This window comes from Myzus persicae, unplaced genomic scaffold (genome assembly GCF_001856785.1).
Source record: "Myzus persicae strain clone G006 unplaced genomic scaffold, MPER_G0061.0, whole genome shotgun sequence".
NCBI lineage: Eukaryota > Metazoa > Arthropoda > Insecta > Hemiptera > Aphididae > Myzus > Myzus persicae.
The window spans coordinates 38777-60068 of record NW_019103839.1 but is presented as its reverse complement, the minus strand read 5'-3'; the positions used below and the strand labels follow the sequence as shown (position 1 = coordinate 60068).

Genomic DNA, 21292 nt, shown 5'->3' with positions numbered 1-21292 from the left:
AATATATTCAACAATATTATGCGATATGTCGTGAACGAAGCCGTAAGCATGTTTATCTTAATATGCATACGCGCGTAGATAACCGTGGTTGGTACTCGCTTGTGAAAGAAAAAAAAATATCAAAACAGACAAAAAACACGACGAATACAATTGTGTTCCTATTTTTTTCAATAGGTATTATTATTATTATTTCGTAAGTATTGTCCTCGGACCTCGACTGAAATTTTGTTTTCACTAGCGGTGACATTCGTCGTCGAGTGAGTGACGACAACGAACTGCGAAGTACAATTAATTTGCTGCTTAAACCCTAGCGCGAGCAGTCGACTAGTGCGCCCGTGACTGGCAACCGCTACATGGATATATTATTTCGAGCTCACTCAACGTCTGTTACCCAAGTCTCTTTTTTGCGTGTTTCACATACGCCATCGCCATCGCTGCACCATCACAGATTGGGCACCTAACGTTCGGACGCCGTCGTTTCGTATTCTTCGTGTGAGTAGATCGGCCATCTGATTTTGAGACCCGCAGTGGTATTACACACAGTTATGCTCTTTTTAGCCTTTATGATTAAAGATTTAATATAAAGTAATGACTATGATCTAGTAGAGTACCAAAATATTTGATTCTCGATCAGTGTAGGGGTCGAGGCTTTAATACCATGTCTCTTGATCAAACGATTCATTTAATGGTGAACTTAAATTCAATGTTTCAATTATGTTTAAGGGACTTCCGTTGGCTATTAGCACTATTGATTCATTTAATTTTTTGTTGCTGTTTATGCAACCTGGCATCGTGATATTGTTTTATATTTATTATTTTATTTATCGTATTTTCAACAGCCTTGAGCTAAAGAAAATTGTCTTCGCCATCTATTATTAAATACCCATTTTGATCATTATGTTTGCTTTTGAAATCAAGTCAACGAATTTTAATAAATATTTTGAATTCATGTTTTCACAATGTGTATACTTCTTGGAACGATAATGTTTCAATCATTCCATTATACCTACACACACCTATATTGAATATTCTGTATAATTTGCTACTAATAATTATTATTTTCCAATTATATTATAAATAGTAGGGATGGCCACATCCAACCATTCATAATAGAAAAAAAATAAAGAAAATGGAATTAATTGTCAATCTCTTTATTAATGCTTCATTACTGTGAAGTTGGCCTACAACACTACAACTCTCTGACAAAGCAAAAATATAATTGTCGTTTAGGCACTGTGCTTTGACAAAAATGATTAAACAAAATCCAAGTTAATAATAATAAACATAATAATATACAAATAATAAAGAATTTTATGTAATGAATAGTATTGAATAGCAATGAAGTAAAAGAGGCTTGTCCGATTGATTTTGACTTAAAAATTCCGTAACATAACATTGTTGAACATAGCATTTGAATATTATTTTAATATTTGCATGTAAAAATACAATGCCAACAATTATTTCATAGCATATAAAGTTAATAGTCTAGTATAATTTATACTAATTATAGTAATTAATGATAATTGGAATTTTATAAAAATTATAAATGTATACATTACAATATGATATTGTAGGTCCCATTATCTATAAGTTAACAGTATGATACACAATGCATTAATAACAGTTTATCATTATTCTTGACCTAAACATTATTGGAATCAATACTTAAAAGAATCTTCATATTCATATATGTATATATATATATATATGCATTTATATTGGTCAATTATTTTAATATTTCTTTTTTATTGCCATTGGCTTCAAAATCCATAATACTAAGTAATTTTGTATCATATTCATTATTAATAACCTTATAACAAATCAGAATACACATTCTAATTTATGGTAATTTTGTTTGTAATAACAGTTAGATCAACGTCCATAGTTTGTTACAATGTCCAAAATACATAACTTAATCTGCTATAAGAAAAATAATTCACACAAATCGGTACAGTATACATTGAAATATTTTTATTATACTAATATGTTAACACATTAATAATTTGTGAATATTCATCATAATAATTAGTTATGTTTCGTTTATTTATATTAAAGATGTCAGATGCTGAGGAAACATATGTTGGTGCTATTGATGAAGGAACTAGCAGTACACGTTTCTTGGTATGTACTAATTATAATGGTACAGTTAATGTTCTCAATAATTATTTCTTAGAGACTCATGAACTAACCTTTTTATTTGTTGACTAAATATTTATTAAAATAATATTTGGGAATTAAATAATTTACAAAATGTATAATACTATTATAGGTTTATTTACTAAAAAAAGAATCTTACATTTAACATTATTTTATATTTAATAGGTTTTTTCATCAAAAACTCACCACCCAGTAGCCAGTCATCAAATAAGTACTACTAACATAAGCTTGCATGAAGGATGGGTGGAACAAGATCCAGAGGATATACTAATGAAAGTCAAAGAAACTATAGCTGTAACATGCGAAAAACTCAAAATGATGAACATATCACCTTCAGCTATTGCTGCGATAGGCGTGACAAATCAACGAGAAACTACTTTAGTGTGGGACAAGTATACAGGGAAACCATTATACAATGCTATAAGTAAATACATTTCTATACCTAAGTAAACTGTAATAGTTATATAACATTTTAATTTTATATTCCTAATATCTAAATTTTAAATAACTTCTATTGTATAGTATGGATGGATTTGAGGACACAATCAATAGTTGATAGATTCATCAACAAACGAATTCCTAACTGTCATACATTGGACGAAAAGAAAAGGTGAGTTAATATTTAAATGGAACAGTATACATTGTACTGTAGTAAATACTTAAGGTTAATAGTATTGGTTTTGAAACTTCTAACTTGATTTAAAATTTATTTACTCAATATTTATACGCTGTTCTGTTGAAATAAGTTTCTACATAAATTGGTTTAATATACTTAACACTTCTTCCAAAACTGTAATCTATCTGAACTTACTGTTCTTCACTTTTACTTTACATTTTAAGATACTATCAGATAACATCATAACAAAAGTACATATATTTTTCTATAATTTTATCATAGTTATATTATCATGTGCTAATACTAATATTTGTTTGTTTTTTTTTGGAAATTATTTGATAGGCATTTACAATTCAAAAGCGGTTTAACGATGAATCCATACTTCAGTGTTTTCAAATTGGTTTGGTTAATGGAAAACGTACCTGAAGTTTCAAAAGCCATTCAAGAAGAGAGGTGTATGTTTGGCACAATGGATTCATGGCTAATTTGGGTATTAACTAATAACCTAAGTATACTGTTAATAAAACATTATTAAAAATAAATCTAATACATTGTTAACGTGATTAGAAATACATTTAGATTCTATTATTTTGTTAAAAATTTAAAAAAACTTTTTTTTAAGACAGACTATTACATAAAGTTATTCTATTGAATGTTTGACAAGCAAATATTCCATCTAAGAATCTAACATACTATAGTGTTAATATATGTATTTATTTAATGAGTAGGGGTTTAACTTTTATACACTAAGAATCATACAAAATTTTCTTAAAAACATTCATGCACCAAAAATGTGGTAAAATATACTCGTAAATCGTGTTTTAAAATATATTGATATACTAGGTATAACATGAAAACCTGACAAATTAAAAAACATTTGTTCTAATTAATATTTTTTTCTTTATGCATAACTTAATGTCTAACATAATATAACATTTTTTTATTTTTTACACCGAAATAATTTGAAATAGCTAATTTGTAAATCTAGAGTTTAGAAAACTATTAATTTTAATAACATTTATTTAGTTCAATAGTCTATAAATAATACATTTAAAAAAATTTAAATATTGATTAAACAAAAGTTATTTCATTTGCCAGGTATTATTAAAAGTTACAACAAAATGTATTTAATAATTTATTATTGAATAGTGAATACCTAATTATAATACATTATAACACATAATTTCTGAGAAAAAAACATAAAAACTATAGTGAAATGCAGAAAAAATAATATTATATGTCTTTGTAAAAGTATAGTATTTTTTGCTCAAAATTGTGTGTGAAGTTGTTATGTAATAGGTTACAAAATACTACAAATGTCATAAAAAGCACATAAATAACATTAAAATTGTAAAATTTGCTCTAAAAACTATAAAATATTGTAATATGCCTTAAAAGAATTAATAATTTAAATCATATTTTAATCAAACTTATCTTGGGCTTAGTATACAATAGAATCAACTAATAAAAGCATTAAAGTTCTTACAAATCCAAGCCCTATTCATGAGTTTTGCCTCCTGTTTATGTTACTTGCTACAATTAAACCACAAGAACAAATTGTTGATATTGGTGTAGTAAAAAAAACTTGCAAAGTTATTATTTACTATGAATTACTACTAGATATTCTAAACACTGAATAGTTCAAAATTACATGAGATAAACATAAAACTGACTAACTTAATACAATTTGGTATATGACTCCACAGTCCACATACTTCTCTCTCTATGATTAAACTGAGTTCCTGAGTAGAATTAAATATACCTAGTGATAAACAAGGACGTCTGTGTTGTTTAACTGTGTGCTTAACAATTCAAAGTAATCATTATTAAAACTTTCCGTGTCTTATATTATTGCTCGCAATATGGCTAATAGCATATTCTCGTGCATAATTTTATGTAATATTATGTGTATATTTACTGGATCCTTATTCTCCATACAAAATGCATAAGTAATAAACAGCATAATACTTATAATAATTTCAGACATAATGTTCATAAATATTTTATTTACAAACCCAATATTAACAAAAACCCAATGTTATTCAACTTATACTGTTATTTTGGTTCCACTATAGAATTGTGTTGTGAAAAATCATTATTAAATATATTAACCACAATCTTAGAAAATACAACTAATTGTGCTGAATGCGACTTTCTTAAGTTGAATTGTAACTACTAAGTGGAATTTACTTTCTGTTTTTAGAATCTAACAGGCGGTATAAATGGTGGAGTTCATATAACTGATGTCACTAATGCTTCTCGGACCATGCTGATGAATATTCACTCATTAAGATGGGATAAGGCATTGATTGAGTATGTATATTTTTCAATAGTCGTAAGTTCTTATGGACTGTGATTAGTAATACTATCTTAGTATTATGTAAATTGCATTTTGTACATTTATGCTCACAAAAATATATAGGTACAATGTTTTGATTATAAAGAGAATAACATTTGTTTATTTTATTTATTTATTTATATATATTTTTACGGGTCTAGCCCTTTGGACTATTTTAAACTATTTTTTCAACTTGAGTCTTTTTTGAACATTTTAATAGGCTAATTTTCTTATATTTTCCTAAAGCTGCTTTAAACTAAATAATTTAGTCATGAAAATACTAAACCTTAATTATTTAAAATTATGAATTAGATTTCTCCTTCCTCCTAAACAATTACTGTTAACTATACAAGTCAAAAAAAGTATTAACATGAAGATATATTAGGTTATTGCTATAAGTAATCTAACTTTTTTGAACATTGTTATAATAATTTATTTAAATTTTGTTTCAGTTTTTTTGAGATACCCAGCAAATTATTATACCCAGAAATACGGAGCTGTTCGGAGGTTTATGGCCGTATGACTGACGGACCACTATCAGAAACACCAATATCTGGAGTAATAAAAAAATTATTTGTGATTTTAATAATCATACTACCTTCTCTAGAGATTCTCAAATTTTTATCATTTGTACTATTAATATATTGTTATAGTGCATAGGTGATCAGCAAGCAGCACTTATGGGTCAGATGTGCTTCTTGGCGGGTCAAGCCAAGTGTACATTCGGTACTGGGTGTTTTTTGTTGTACAACACTGGTCGTAAGGTAAGCATGAATTGTTTTATTTTTAAGTTCAAAATAAAAATGCTGGATAGCATTTACTTTATCTATAATAATGTTGGTATTTTATTGAAAATTATGATTGATTACTAAAAAACAATTCTGGTAATTCTAAAAATTATTAATAATTCTTGTGTACCTATATAAAGAAAAATATAAAAATACTAGACTAAATTTCTACCCTACCACATAAAACTACTCAAAATATTTAGAATTTGTACAACTAATTCATTTTTTATTCAATCAAATTTTTATTTAAAAAATGATCTATTTTCTTTTATTCAGCCAGTGATTTCTACTCACGGCCTTTTAACTACTGTGGCTTACAAAATGGGCAAACACACCGATCCTATTTATGCGCTTGAAGGATCAGTGGCTGTAGCTGGATCTGCTACTAAGTGGTTGAAAGATAATTTGTGTATCGTGGATAGTTACAAGAGCATGGAGGTAATGGCCGATAGTGTTGAAGACACAAATGGAATTCATTTCGTCCCTGCTTTTTCCGGACTTTATGCACCATACTGGAAAAGTGACGCACGAGGGTTAGTAGCATTACAACAACAGATCTTTAATTGGTTTTTGTGGTACTGTTGAATTCATATTTTGTTTTATTTGAACAATTCTGTTTGATCTACATATTGATTTTTTCCGTGTGAAGAAAGGCAATAGACAATAAATTGCTATTAAAAAAAATTACTCTTACTACTCTGTAAGGATTTAAATGTTATTTTAGTGTCTGAATTTGTATTTTAAGAGTAAAAAGTAGATTAATAAACCAGATTTAACCTTCTATATTATACAGTACTATCACAGGGTTGACTATGGAGACAACAGATGCACATTTAATGCGAGCAACTCTTGAAGGAATCTGTTTCCAGACAAAAGATGTTATACAGTCTATGCAGTCAGACACTGGCCATCCTATTACGGCATTGAATGTAGATGGTGGCATGTCTACTAGTGATACATTTTTGAGAATTCTCACAAATGTTTGTTGTCTTCCTGTCGGTAAGTTATTCTAATCACTAATATTTTACATCATATGTAAGCTAAAATCTCCTTCACATTAACCTTATAAAAAAAAGGTATTTAGGTACCCAAACTATAACAAAATTAATAATCATAATTTTATGTGTGTATTCATTTGTTTCAAGTTTTAGTAATTTGAGCTATATACACAATCGATAGAATTAATATATAATCATAATTTTGTAATATTATTATTATCAACGATTAGTAATTAGATCTCATAAGTTGTAGAAGTTGCATATTTCTTATGTCCTCTCAATTTATAATAGATAAGCTTGAAATTAATTTTATACAAATCTGTCAATGAAGAATCAAAAAATAAAATGCAAATTTTGATAAGTTAGTTCATTCTAGAATAAAACTAAAAAGTGCATTTTAAATTTTTTCTAAAAAAAATGGATATGTTTATTTTCTGATATAAATATTTTAGTATACATCTTCACAAATATTAAAAATATAGTTTTATTTATACTATCTGCTGATAATATATTTTCAGTTAAATAATTAACATTCCAACAGCAACCTGAAGTTTTCTACTCATCACTTTATATCTCTTTTATACTATGAAATAATTTTTAATTAAGTAATGCGCAAGTATTGTTACAATACAACTCATCATAATCAATAATTAATTTGAAAAAATAAATATTGGATACCTAACATTTTTTAGATTATTTGTGAATATTCAGTATTTAAGTCCTATTTTAGTTCTTATGTATAACTACCTAACCCAACTAATATTAATTTTTGTCCTTTAAAATAGTGCGCCCTATAATGGTGGAAACTACGGCTCTAGGCGCTGCTCTAGCAGCTGGTTTTGCTATTGGTGTATGGAGTATGCACAGTGTTAAATCTAACTGTGACACATTTATTCAGACTTTATCAGAGGAAGGCAAGTCAAATAATTAATTAATAATATTAATAAAGAAAACCAGTTTATTAATCTTAAATATTTTCTGTTCTAGAACAAAAATCAGAGTATGTTTTGTGGAAAAAAGCGATAGACCGGAGTATAGGTTGGAACAAAGATGATGAAGAAAATGAATACGATGACTTTGTTGGGTTTTAGCCATTTAGAATAAATCAAAAGCTGAGTTATAAAATTTGTTTGTGAATTTTTAATACTATTGTGTTCAAATTAAAAGTTAATTGTATAGTGCTTTAGCACATTTATGTTTTCTAATAAAATGTTTAAAAACGTACAGCTCTAAGTACAAAAATAAAAATATTTTATTTAAAATATGAATGTATTCTTTGTTATTTCTGAAAAACAGAATATTATCAGTTTAATGTACCATTTATGTTGGCAAACTTCTTTTGAGTAAATTCTCAATATTTTGTTATTAGTTTTAGAAAAAAATTCATGTGCCAATAATGTTATGCTCGAATTTATAATTCTTTTTTTCCAGAAAATCAGGGTCTTTTAAAACCAAATGCTCAAATATTAAGTATGTATTCAAAAACATTGTAATACAATATCCTTATTAAATGCCAATAAATAGAACTGAACTTCAACACTTATTACATTTAATAGAAATTCTATTCTATTTTCTTAATAGTATTTTTTTACATAGCATGAGTACTTTTAATAAAAAACAAGCAACATTAACTTCATCTTTAAATGCATGCCACCGTTATGCAAATCTAAATCTTATCTTTCTTCACTATTGTTGAAGCAAATATTTAAATTATGGAATTAGCTATTTTTATTTCATAGTACAAAATATGTAATATTCATATTGAACCTTTTATAATCAATAACTATCACTTAGAAATAATAATTATTTTTCATCAAATACAAGATACAGTAATAAAAATAATTTTTTTTCGCGCCATAAAAATATGTCTAACATTCACCATCTTAATTCAGGTGACTATGTGATTACCCAAATAATAGTTTTTACTTATTAATAATAATCTATAGACTAACATCTAAATATATGAAAATATATGTATATAGATGTTAAATACTTTTTTCATTTTATAAACAAATTTATTAATTTTATAATGCCATAGTTAAAATGATAGGCAATTAATTTTTAAACATTTTTAAACAGTTTAAACATAACTCTTTGGTCTACCTTGTAGTATTATACTTTCATATACCAAACAATTATATAATTAAATGTGAAACAAAAAAATAATTATTATACTTAATATAATATCCTTATGGATATAAAATAAATTAACATAAACATACTAGAAACTTGTGAAATTTTTGTAAAATAATCATATTATTATTATGTTAGCAATTTATAGATTAGATGTAATACTTAAGTATAGGTATAATTTAAATCTGTTAGTCGATATCTGAAATATCATCTGGTGATGTCTTCATTTTCTTATGTATATGTTCTACACTCAAATAACTGTCTGGCGTACTCAAATCACTGTCTTCCTGTCCATTAGATGGCTCATGATCGTCATCAGAAGTCTCTTCATTCATCATTTCCTGTACGAAACATAAAAAGAAGACATGACAATAATAATTATAACTAATATAAAGGTTAAATGTTTTAAAAATGAAATAAAGAAAAGCTATTTCATTAACATTTCACAGTAACCAAATTTTATCATAAGATTACTGAACAATTTGTGCCTGGGAATCTTGAGCATAACGTACATTTAGGAAAACTATATTAATCAAACGAAATCACATAACATCTATTTGGAATTCTAAAAATAACCAGAATTACACCACAGCAGGTAAATATTGTAATAATAGCTACCATTGCACTAAAAAAAATACTCGATTTTTATAGATACCCATCAAAATTTAAAAAGTAATAGCTACAAGATAATTTTTAATTTGTAAATATTAGAATTAGATATTTGGTCTATGGAAGTTATTAGCCAAAGGGTGTTTAGTCTCCAATGTATTGATTGTAAGATTTTAGGTCTCATGGTTTCATAAATCGTTATTTTTTACTATATCTTAAGTAATATTTAAATATTGAAACATTATTATTTCTTGATCAATCAGGTATTTTATTTTTTATTTTAAACAAAAATAACAATAATTCCAATCTTATTACCAGGTTTTCAGATAGAGTAGTGTATCAAAACGGAAGAGAAAAAAGTACAAACAGTCAATTTATGCCAGAGACTAAACTTTCTATGGCTAATAATTGAATTCTTGGGAGCAACAACTAGGCATCTTTAATTTATACAATTTTTTAAGAAGAACTAAAACCTATTCTATAAATTAACAAAAACGGTCCTAAAAATAAACTTTAATTATAATATTCAAACTACATTTTTATGCTTATGATTGAAATCAATATAAAATGATATACTCATTTACAATTTATAATATAATCAATACATAAAATGGTTTTATTTATGTTACATCGTTTGTAATACTAATAGGTTTTATAATTTATAGTGAAATATTATTTTAAAAAACTTATATTTTAAAATAAACAATTAATGAGTTAATTTAATTGAACATTTTTCTGATCATTCATATACTATTAAAATAACTAATTTATTTTTTAAAAAAATCAGCAACCTTCATTAATAATAGACTTCAAACATAATTTTTTTATATAACTTTAACACCCTTATAATCGATACATCATTAGTTGCGAAACAAACCACCTGTTTACCTGATAATATTTTAGTTTTAAAATACCATGAAAAATTCTTTACCTTAAGGGTGTTGACAAGATCAGTAGTGTTATCAATCAATACCTCCAAAGACAAATTTTCTTCTTCTAAAGCAATTGCTGTTGCTTGTAATCGTTGCTGTTCTTCCAATGCCTCTGATAAAGCTTTTCTTCGACGTTCGGAGAGCACTTGCCAATATTTTTCACTCGGGCCATCTATGAAATATACAGGCATATAAATATTTAAAGTTGATCTGATTGTACTGGATGTTAGTAAATACTTACCTGAAGAAGTAAGATCTTCAGTTAACAATTTCATGTACAACGATGAAACAACAGAAGGAGTTTCTGTAGCGAGTGCTTCGGTCTCGTTGAATGTCTGTTCAGGTTTGCCGTTGATCCTGAACAAAAAAAAAATATGGAAATAGATTTCATGCATAAACAATACACTGTTGGCAAAACACCCACGCCATGTCCCGCTGTGTCCTGCCACCACCCACCAAACTTTCCTTGGCGGTGCTTGATGGTTGCAGATTGTGCAAAAACTTCCTCATGCCTTTCTTTGACACCTGAAAATACACAACAAAATATTATTAAAAGTTTATTTTCGTGCAGACACTCACTATTTCAACGCCGGCCGGAGCCCGGAACTCACTTTATTATTATTGGTTTCGTCGCTCGAAACAGTTAGCTTTGTTTTTAAAATTAGCGACTTTGTATAAGTGAAGCGGTTTTCAATGCGTTTTAACGAGCGATTGAACGTTTGAGGGAGCGTCTGATGTATATGATGTAAATAAAAAGGTTATGTTTAGTTAGTTAGGTAAACAGTCCATACTCTTAAAATATCGAACAAAACTATCAACATCCTTCTTTATTGCTTTTAATTTAATATTATTTGACAATGAATTGTTTGTAACTGTCGGCCGGTCTGTATAGTACGTGATACGGATGGCGATGGTACACTCGTTCCAACGTACACCTGGTCAATGAAATTAGATAACAGATACAAATAATATAAAGATAATACCTATCTGTGATAATATTATTATGATATAATTTATTTCATTGAAAAAAAACCAAATATTTGAAATATTATTGGTCTATTATTTAGTTCATTAGTTGTTAAGTCGTACGAAAAAAAAATATAGAAAATGATTGATAAACTTTGATCAGTTCAGTCAATCGGACTACGGAATTTCGAATAGTCGAGTTAAGTTCAAACTCATTGTTATTTGACCGTAAAAAAACGCAAAGGCCACCCATGTCCTGAACGTACATTCGGAAAATTGATGTGGGTAGTAGGACTTGGTGTTCCTTTTCACTCTATATTTCCATAATAATTTATTATATCGGCTTAATTCGTAATTGCCGTAATTCCATACTGACGACTACTCATCAAAGACAAAAAATAATCACATTAATATTTGTGATTGGCGTAATTCACTATTTTATTAACTCCAACATTTGTTGCATTAATTACTTTTCAAGGGAAATAATAGACGTTTCATTTATATTTTGTATTTTTATCATTAACATTAATAAAATATTATTATTACTATTATTTTACATAGGTACGTACTCTTTACTTGCTCTGAAAATTTTATTAATATCATAACACAACAATGAGATACCTACCTAACACAAATAATATTTATCACTTCAAGATTTATGAATGCACTATTATATATAATACTATATTATTAATTTACTATTATTATTTATTAAAGCTTTTTTAGCTTTTTTTTTTTGTAAAATATAACTGCCAAGTGCTGAGTACCAAATACAAATTTGGTAGCATTCGTCTTATTTTAATGGAATAAACTTCTGTTTGAAGTAATAATTATTAAACAATTACTACTTTTAGTGATCTATAAATTAAGATATAAAAACCTCATAGTCGAGTTTTTGGAGTTTGGGCAATTGAGATTTAGGCCATCTTAACATAACCCAGCCAGAAATATTTTACCTTATGGCTCCTCATTTAAAATGTGAGAATTGTAAGTCTTAACCATAATTCCATATGTTACAGAATTATATGCACACATTGACTGCATTTGCAATAAAAACAAACTTCTCAATTGATCTTAGCCTTAGGAGATTCATTTTTCACCATCTGATGAGATTTATAACTTCTATTGAAAAAACAATACGATATAGAAAGATGGAGAATGTATCAGAAACACAAGAAAACTGAAGTATGTACCTATGAATATAAAAAAATATATCATGCATAGGGGTATGTACAGGGGCAGCAGGGTGTGCAAGAGCTGCACCTGTACAGTTTGATTAGATTTGTTTGTTAGGGCTGATCAGTTCCAACTGTCTAAGCTGAACCACTGTAAAATACTCAATAAAAAAAAAGTTAATTATCCGAAAAGTGTATTGAGTTCAGAATTCAGACGTTTATCTTTTCTGTGTTAAATAGATTTATCTTTAATACAGACCACAGTATATTATAATTATTAACATTCATTGAAGACTTGTATGGTGCATATGGTGTATACGGTGTATTTAATATAATTGATCAAAAACTAAAATTAACTAGTTTCCATGTTCCATCTGTTATTTTTCGTTTAATTATAAATAATACCACAATATGTTTGATAATACATCATAACCATGCAATAAGTACTAAGAACACTAGAATATTAATTTCATTACCACCATTCCTCATGTCATGTCAAGAGCAATTGAATAAAAAATGAAAATATAAAAATGTTTACTGCCCCTGATTTGAAACTCTATGCATGACTATAGACTAATAGGCATAACAATCTAAATGATACTACTAAGAAATTTAGCATAGATAAATATATAAATCAATATATTTAATATAATTATATAATTTCACTGCATCTAAGGGAAATTCTCCATAGGCCTATGAATTTTAGTAAAATATGTGAAATATACCATTATTATAGGCAATTGTATTATTTGTTACAGATTTAGCTAGAGTTGTATATAATACTCCATACCACATGTTTGGGGAAACTTTTAAATTGCAACACCAACATACTTTTGTACAAAAAGAACACTATTCAATGAAATTTGGGTGTCAAGAGCTGAAAATTGTGGAATAATGATAGAAATAAATAATATTATTTATCGATTAGTCATTAATTCAAAAAGTTTGATTTTAGACTCAGGTAATAATGTAGGTATATGAGCAATTTAATAGTCTTATAAATGAATATATCGGTAGCTAGCAAATTAATTTATCATCTCAAAATGCTTACAATACCAATCTTTTTTGGTCATTACATTCAATTCTAATTAATATTTAAGAGCAATAATAAAATACATCACTACCTACCTACTTAAAATTCCGGCCTTTCTAGAAGAATAATAACAAATAATTAAACTATGTATGTATAATTACTAGATATTGTATGTTATAAATCATTTTAGGACAACTTGGAAAACAATTTTTGGGAGAAGCTAACAGAAAGAGACTAAATAATACAAAGAGGGTTGCATCATTTTCAACAACATCAATAAATAGATATAAAAAGTCAAGGCCTGTAGGAAATTATGGTTTAGCAAAAGAATTATCTGAAAATTTTGAAAAACAAAAAATTGATTTTATAAACAAATTAAGAGAAATTGATAAAGGTCTTTAAGGAATATTTGTATAGTAAAATATAACTTATTAAAAAATTATTTTGATCTAATATAGATAAACTAGAAAAAGATACTAGAGAACAAGCAAAATCTCCTCTATGGTTTTCGGAAAGGAGAAAAAGAATAACTGCTTCTAAAGTAGGAAAAGTTTGTAAAATGCGACCATACACATCATGTAAAAAAACAGTTCACGAACTACTGTATGGAGAATTAAATTATAAAATAAAATCTGTAGAGTATGGGCGTATGATGGAAACGGTGGCCAAGAAAAAGTTTGAAGAAATATTTAAACTTGCTATTAAGCCTGTAGGTTTATGTGTGGATAAAAATGATCCTTATATAGCAGGAAGTCCAGGTAATCAAATAAATATATTTAAAATAACACACATTTATTTTGTAGTTTTAATAAATTGTATTACCTACATTAATTTTATTACTTGTGTAGATGGTCTTATTGAAGATGATTCAATTATTGAAATTAAATGTCCCTTTTCGGCTATAACTGAAGTTAATATGTTAGAAGCAGTTAAAAGTGGAAAGGTAAGTTAATGAAATAACTTAACTCTAGTAATTTAAAACTAATATGAGTATTAGGCGTGATCGGCACATAAGTAAAAAAAATATTTTACTTTTATAGGTATCATTTTGCCAAATTGATGACAAAAAATGTGTAACATTAAAAACCAACCATGACTATTATTATCAAATCCAAACTCAGTTACATGTTACAAATAGAACAAAATGTTACTTTTTTATTTTCACAGATAATTGGTCTTATAATATAGTTATTTTATATGATGTCAACTTTTGGAACACAAAAATAAAGTTGCAGTTAGATTTGTAAGCAATAAATTTATGTTTGTAAATTAATAAGTACACTAATTTACTATAATATTATATTTGTATAGATTTTATAACGAATGTTTACTGCCTGAATTGATCAGTCCGCTATTTGGCAAACGTCTTTTAGTAAGCGATATAAGAGATCCGGTTAGAATTTTGAGAGAACAGTATACAAGAAAAAAATAGTAGGTACTAAAGTAAGTACTCCCTAATAAATTAACAATCTACATAATAATTTTAAAAACATTTTGTAATTTTTTTTAGGTAACTCTACCTTTACAATATATTAGAACAAAAAAATTCTAACTAAATTCTGTTGTGTTGCTGAAAAAATACCAAACACCATTTTTGAAAATTAATTTTTTGTCAGTTGTTTTTAAATTGATTATATGCAATTTAATGAGTTATTATTATATATTAGTAAATAGTTGTTTTATTATACAATTATGTGATAAAATCCGAGAATATTGTAGCCGACATTATTTCAGTCGAAAATTTTTCATCCACAATATGTAATGGGTATATGTGTTACGTGTTAATTTTTCGAATGGTAAATGTACATGTTAATATTATTGTGATAATAGCACAGACCATGGCTAAATAGCTAAATATTAAATGGCACAAACTATATGAAAACAGATAGCTCACTCGGGATGTAAAAAAAAATTTAAAAATTAATACCACGACAAAATTAGTGAGGCCATAATACAAGCATAAAATTTTGTTTGGTTCATGAAAAATAATGTCCTTATCATACCTGGAGCCAACATTGAAATTCACATTCACTAACCTGTTTAACCTTGCATTCTTTATGTTCGGTTAATCCTAACCTCTTATACCCCCTTAGATTATTTTGGCCTTTAGTTGCTGTTTGTGTGATTTCCATGTGACTTGACTTATTAGTTGATCATTGACCAAATATGTAGGCTTTAAAATATTTTTTTAATGTGAAATTTAGTGTTGTGATACAAAATTTAAAAAATGGACTGTAAAAAACAGGAATGCGTTGCTCTGTACAATTTCGTAAAATTAAAGCAAGGGCTAGGAATGCAAGTTTTTTCAATATCCAAAAGACGATCGTCTAGCATTATGGATAAAAAAATTGTGGTACAGGAAGTCTGACTGAAGAACTATCAAACAAAAATAGTTATAAAGTATGTAGGGACCACTTTGTAGATTCAATGTTTTTTTAACTCTACAACAAAAAACCGACTTGTCTTGAATGCTGTTCCAACAATATTACCAGTAAATAATAAAATTATCAAAACATGTTCAAAAATAATTTCCAAAACTAATTTTAATCTGAATAAATAAACTAATTCTTGATTTAACTAAAACTTTCAATCATAATTTGAAAGATTAAAATTGGCGAAATTACAATCAACCACGCAAGTAGATCCACAGTATTTTAATGATAGTTCAAAAAAATCAAAATAGTTGTTGTGGTTCAATTCAAGGCACAGGAGGATTATCAAATCATTTAGTGGGGTCCATGAATACTTCTGATGTTTCTAACGAATCCTGCAGCTAAACCACAACTACTGATTCTTCTAACCAAACTCCTGGATACTTATCGGCAAACATACCAAGGAAACAAAAACTAGCTATGGAGATTGAAACTGGAAAAAAGAAATAAAAAAATTAAAGAAGAATAAAGTGAGACTAAGTCAACAATTATCCAACCATGATAAGGTTGAACAATTTTTAAGATTAAATGAAAATATATATATCACCTGAATTATTAACTATATTATCAAGTCCCAAATTGATTTAAAAAGAAAATAATTTAGATCCTTTATTCTTTTTATTATTTTTTTTTTTAAAGCGTATGAAAATTATTAAAAATCAACATTTGGAAATTTAAATATACCCCATGAACATTTGTTTATAATTTAGAATCTTAATTTATAAATAGTTTTAGAATTTATGCTTTACTTAAATGTTCAAATAGACATTTAGTATCCGAAAAATTAATTTAAAAAATGAATTAAGCAATTATACAGCATTTGTGAAGCAATATTTTTTTAATTGTATAATAATTTTGATGTATTGCAATTTAATAAATACCATTTTTCAATTTATGTATTATTTCAACTTTTGTATGTGTTAATATGTACTTACCTTTGTTCTTGCAGATCATAGATAATGTCCAAATATTGTAGTAAATATTCTTCTTATGAAGTAAAGTATAATATCATCATTGTGTTTACAGTACTAACAAATGTATTGCAGCCTAGAGGTAACTTTAAATAATAATTATATAATGTAATTGAGTCGGTGGTTAATAGTTGATGATTAAAGACTAAACAACTGTTAGATGTAAATTGAAGTTTATAAAGTTAAGTTAAAAGCACAGACTATGTGTTAAAATGTCACAAGCTAGTGATAACTATAGCCTTTCATAGTTACACATTTCATTAAGTATTAACTTACTAATTACCATGAGTCATAACAATTAAGAAATGACGATTACAATGACTATAAAATGCAAGCAAATATTCAATAATATTGTAAAACATCTGAACAATAATTTAGATAAATGCATGCAGCTACACTGATTTGGTCGCACCCAATCAGAGAATCTTATTTTGTTCCCCATTGATTTTGGCCGAGTGAGATATCTGTTTTCATATAGTCTATGGTAATGGTTTAACCACTGTTATAGACATTATATTTATACAGCGAGTAAAAACATTGTAAATTATTTACATTGATGACCAGGTGGTCACTCACTCGCTGCGATGCGCTTGGACAAAAAAAAAAACAAAAATATTACTCGTATATTTTTTATCTCTTGTAATAGGGAAGAATAAACAAAATCTAAATTTATATTAATTTCTAAATGTGTAATATAGTTTTAAGATAATTTATTGAAACACTACGTTTTAAAATATTCAATGATAAACCAACCTCAACTAAACTTAGCTCTTTTACAAATATCCAAAAATAATATAAAAACGGATAACATATTGAATATACTCAAATATACCAGTCCAAAAGTCGACATTACATGTGAAAAGTATTTTTTTTTTTTTATATAAAAGTAAAAAAAACATTTGTTTTAACTTACAGTGTAACTCTTTATTTTAATGTAACATTTTTATTATGAATGAAATGTCAGTAACTTGGGATAAAATTAAAAATACTTACATTAAAAAAATATATTCTTAAAAAAAAATATCATTAAAATAAAATAAATAATAAGAAGATAATTCACATACAAAATACTAGGAACCTAAAACTCTATAATCTAATGTAATTTTCATACATATTTTAATACCGTAACCATCTTAATAATTAATAATTTACAGTGCCATATTATAATGATTAGTTATGTATTAAAAATAATAGTAAATACAATAATAAGTTAAAAAAATAAAATTGTTTACATTGAATAATAATAATAATAATATTAATAATAAAAAAACCATAATTTATTTTTCATCAAATGTTAGATTAAATTCCTAAACATAATGAGGTATAAAATTAAGATAGGTAGTACAATTTTGAAAATAATCACATAGAACAATCACTCAACAGTTTTTGTTTTTTTTATATATAACTAATAGGTCTTTTTTGGGTTAATATATGTAACTAACTTCTTATTGGCATTTAATATAAATAAAAATTGGTACATAAAAACCAATACAGTGTTTGCAATTTTTAAATTTAGAAGTGCCATTATAGAATTTTAAAATACTAAATTAGATATGCATTAGGTTTATACAGGAAATATTTTTTGTCATAAATTTTTATTTTCAAATCAGTTGAAATTTGAAATATTTTTAGGCTGTCAGTAGTTTAAAAGTAATTTTTTTATAGTTTAATTTAATGACAGAATAAATCATAGAAATAAATAATAATATTTTAGTTTAAAAATTAAACATATGTCCATAAGTAGTTGGTTAATACATTAATAACTTATATATTTATATTTTATTAGGATCGAAATTTATTTAAGTAGTAAAATGTTTATTTTTTTTCAGCAAAGACAATATGAATTTCACATTTTTTATATTTTAATTAAGCAGAGCTATTTAAAATAATTATCATAGTTGATTTATAATAGTTTGATTAAAAAATATTTATAGTTGGTACGTATACAATAACAAAATACACATAGCACTGAAATTAATACAAAACATAAAACTACGTACTTCAATCTCATATAAAACAACAAACTAATGAAGTTTAAATTCTAAGTACTTTAAAGTTAAATCTGATTACACTCAAATAATACTGAAAGTTGAGTTAAAAACACGCTACAGCTTTAAAAACCATTTTTATGTTTTCATACAAACCTAATTGAATATGAAGTTATAATTAATAATAAATGTTATTGTTGTTCAAGAAATGTGTCACAAAAATAAATACATTTATGAATATATAACATGATTGTGACAAAGCTACGTGTCTGGACAATTATTTTTAAAGATATTCAAGATAATAATATCAGAAATTAATAACTATTGATAGTCAACAAAGTCTATTGTTCCGCAATAAAACAAAATGTAAGGTTTTTGACCAGATATAAGAAATAAATGTTTAACGCTATTTCATTTTTGATGAATAATGCATTGGTAGTACATATACTACAGATAATAACATGTTTAATTGGAATAAATCATATGTGATGATGACATTATAATGCCTCATGAAAACAAAGAGTAAATAACAAAATAATTTGTGGTCGTTTTTAGAAACAATTGTTTTGTGTGGCAGACAACTCATTATAATTTTTAACAAATCACAGGAAAAACATAAATCTACTAACAAAATATGCCGTTTATAAGGCGTTTAAAATCGGTTAAGAAATTACAGTACTTTAAGAAAAAATAAATAGAAATAAACTTGTTTAAAATAAAATAATTAATCAATAATCAAAAAAAAATGAGTCAATAATAAAATGTTTAAAATATAATTACTATCTTATAATAAATCATTGTTTTCCAAACACGAGCTTAAATCATTCATTCATAACATTAAAAGAGTTATAAATTACTAAAATGGTTAAGTGATTTATCTAAAACCAAGTAAAATATAAATTCATAAATCTGAAGAAAAATACCTACAAACAATTTTGTATATGTTTTTTAATCTAATCAATATTATATAAATGTATAACCATTAGATTCAAGTAATGGTATTATGAACTAGTAAAATATCTAGAAATCATGTAGCTACTTGAACGTCATGTGAAGATGATTCGAGAACTTCCATTAAAAATGTATCAATTGGGGAATCGCCAATAAGTTTATAAAAGAATAAATGTTCCAGACATTTTAATCCAATTGAACGTAATGAAGGAAGCCGAAGAAGTAGTTTAGCAAATCGTCCAGGTTCTTCTGGATGTGTTGTACGACAATATTCTTCTAACGCAACATAAACCTTATCACGCAGTACTTCTACTTCATTCACAGACTGCAAACCTTTTGAACCTAATACAAAAATTAGAAGTATTAGTTATATGAATAAGGTAAAATATATTCTTTATATGAAGTAATTGATATTTATAACTAACTATAAGAACATTACCTGGATTAAAAAGAATAATAGTACGCAAACAGCCAAGCTCTGTTCTATCCATACCCATATCTCTCATTTTAGCAACGAGTTCAGTGAGTACACGATCAAATATAGCTTCAACACCAGCTTGGTGAGCTGAATCTCTGTCAACAGTAAGTCCAGTAGCTAAGACTATACCATCTTTTACACTGATTGATCTATGGGAAAATGCTGCAATCATCAACTCATTCCAACCTATAAATGAAAAGTAAATTAAATAAAAATGTTGTATGCTTTAAACAATTTGCGATTTATATATTCACTTACCAGCTCTCAATAATAAAACTTGATCGCCTAGAGGTAAATTTTTAAAATGCGGTATATGCTTGGCCCATTCAACAAGTTGTATTAACTGCTTGTCAGTTGCTTGACAAATAGCACCAACAGTATGTTGAGGATGCTGAAAAAGTTTTTTTATAGTTAGGTACACGATCATTTGTAGTATAAAATATAATTAATTCAGTAATTTTTGTGCAAAAAAAATCTCACTCGTTGCTCTATATACTGTTGTTCAGTCTTTATAGCATCAGCTTTATTCTCAGCCCTTAATATGAGTTCCACTGGCATATCAGTATTAGAACTGCTCGTGGGTTCAACTTCGATGTTATTATGATCTCGTTCTTTTGTACGTTGTCTTTCTTCCTACAATTTATTGGAAAGCATATTATATTATATTATATCATACTTAATATGTGCTTTTTTGAGCTTAATATTGTTAGTGGTATTTTAATCAAAA

General features: G+C 26.6%; 4 protein-coding genes across 10 annotated transcripts in view; 2 read left to right on the top strand and 2 right to left on the bottom strand.

Moving 5' to 3' along the window:
- Positions 1-57: 57 nt before the first annotated feature.
- Positions 58-8123, top strand: LOC111035403 (glycerol kinase). Of its 2 annotated transcripts, none has more exons than XM_022317005.1 (14): positions 58-174; positions 239-492; positions 1868-1948; positions 2056-2121; positions 2323-2581; positions 2680-2767; positions 3116-3263; positions 4977-5086; positions 5564-5669; positions 5765-5875; positions 6176-6432; positions 6693-6898; positions 7683-7811; positions 7885-8123. In XM_022317005.1, the coding sequence occupies exons 3-14, from the start codon at positions 1895-1897 to the stop codon at positions 7986-7988; spliced, it is 1638 nt and encodes a 545-aa protein (XP_022172697.1). In that variant the 5' UTR covers positions 58-174; positions 239-492; positions 1868-1894; the 3' UTR covers positions 7989-8123. The 2 variants fall into 2 exon arrangements, with proteins under 2 accessions (XP_022172697.1, XP_022172698.1); XM_022317006.1 differs by having other exon boundaries at positions 67-193; positions 312-492.
- A 306-nt stretch (positions 8124-8429) lies between these two features.
- On the bottom strand, positions 8430-11416 carry LOC111035406 (geminin-like). The gene is made up of 5 exons (XM_022317013.1): positions 11183-11416; positions 10996-11096; positions 10813-10928; positions 10571-10743; positions 8430-9371 (listed from the first exon to the last, which is right to left on the bottom strand). The coding sequence occupies exons 2-5, from the start codon at positions 11079-11081 to the stop codon at positions 9219-9221; spliced, it is 528 nt and encodes a 175-aa protein (XP_022172705.1). The 5' UTR covers positions 11082-11096; positions 11183-11416; the 3' UTR covers positions 8430-9218.
- Positions 11417-11579: 163 nt separating this feature from the next.
- On the top strand, positions 11580-16182 carry LOC111035404. 4 transcript variants are annotated; one of them, XM_022317011.1, is made up of 9 exons: positions 11580-11736; positions 12557-12722; positions 13471-13673; positions 13936-14139; positions 14204-14503; positions 14594-14688; positions 14786-14988; positions 15057-15188; positions 15256-16182. In XM_022317011.1, exons 3-8 carry the CDS (start codon positions 13607-13609, stop codon positions 15175-15177), a joined length of 990 nt encoding a protein of 329 aa, XP_022172703.1. In that variant the 5' UTR covers positions 11580-11736; positions 12557-12722; positions 13471-13606; the 3' UTR covers positions 15178-15188; positions 15256-16182. The 4 variants fall into 4 exon arrangements, with proteins under 4 accessions (XP_022172703.1, XP_022172702.1, XP_022172700.1 ...); XM_022317010.1 differs by having other exon boundaries at positions 11580-11818; positions 15057-15176; XM_022317008.1 differs by having other exon boundaries at positions 11580-11818; positions 15057-15180.
- A 2905-nt stretch (positions 16183-19087) lies between these two features.
- The window catches only part of LOC111035414 (retinoic acid receptor RXR-alpha-A-like), a 31931-nt gene continuing 29726 nt past the window's right edge, over positions 19088-21292 (bottom strand). For all 3 annotated transcript variants that reach the window (XM_022317021.1, XM_022317020.1, XM_022317022.1), the window contains 4 exons: positions 21046-21198; positions 20824-20956; positions 20527-20751; positions 19088-20429 (listed from right to left, as the gene is read on the bottom strand). In XM_022317021.1, coding sequence (XP_022172713.1) covers positions 20164-20429; positions 20527-20751; positions 20824-20956; positions 21046-21198 — 777 coding nt within the window. In that variant the 3' untranslated portion in view covers positions 19088-20163. The remainder of the gene's footprint in view (positions 20430-20526; positions 20752-20823; positions 20957-21045; positions 21199-21292) is intronic.

What these genes read in the sequence shown, in the direction of transcription:
- LOC111035403 (XM_022317005.1), top strand. Translation starts at nt 1,895, where the DNA reads ATGTCCAAAATACATAACTTAATCTGCTATAAGAAAAATAATTCACAC. An exon ending in ACATTGGACGAAAAGAAAAG is followed by an intron (nt 2,768 to 3,115) that starts GTGAGTTAATAT and finishes ATTATTTGATAG; the next exon opens with GCATTTACAATTCAAAAGCG. An exon ending in TCAGACTTTATCAGAGGAAG is followed by an intron (nt 7,812 to 7,884) that starts GCAAGTCAAATA and finishes TTTCTGTTCTAG; the next exon opens with AACAAAAATCAGAGTATGTT.
- LOC111035406 (XM_022317013.1), bottom strand. Translation starts at nt 11,081, where the DNA reads ATGAGGAAGTTTTTGCACAATCTGCAACCATCAAGCACCGCCAAGGAA. An exon ending in AGGACACAGCGGGACATGGC is followed by an intron (nt 10,929 to 10,995) that starts GTGGGTGTTTTG and finishes TTTTTTGTTCAG; the next exon opens with GATCAACGGCAAACCTGAAC. An exon ending in TGAAGATCTTACTTCTTCAG is followed by an intron (nt 10,744 to 10,812) that starts GTAAGTATTTAC and finishes TATATTTCATAG; the next exon opens with ATGGCCCGAGTGAAAAATAT.
- LOC111035404 (XM_022317011.1), top strand. Translation starts at nt 13,607, where the DNA reads ATGATAGAAATAAATAATATTATTTATCGATTAGTCATTAATTCAAAA. An exon ending in AAGTTTGATTTTAGACTCAG is followed by an intron (nt 13,674 to 13,935) that starts GTAATAATGTAG and finishes AAATCATTTTAG; the next exon opens with GACAACTTGGAAAACAATTT. An exon ending in ATAAAGTTGCAGTTAGATTT is followed by an intron (nt 14,989 to 15,056) that starts GTAAGCAATAAA and finishes ATATTTGTATAG; the next exon opens with ATTTTATAACGAATGTTTAC.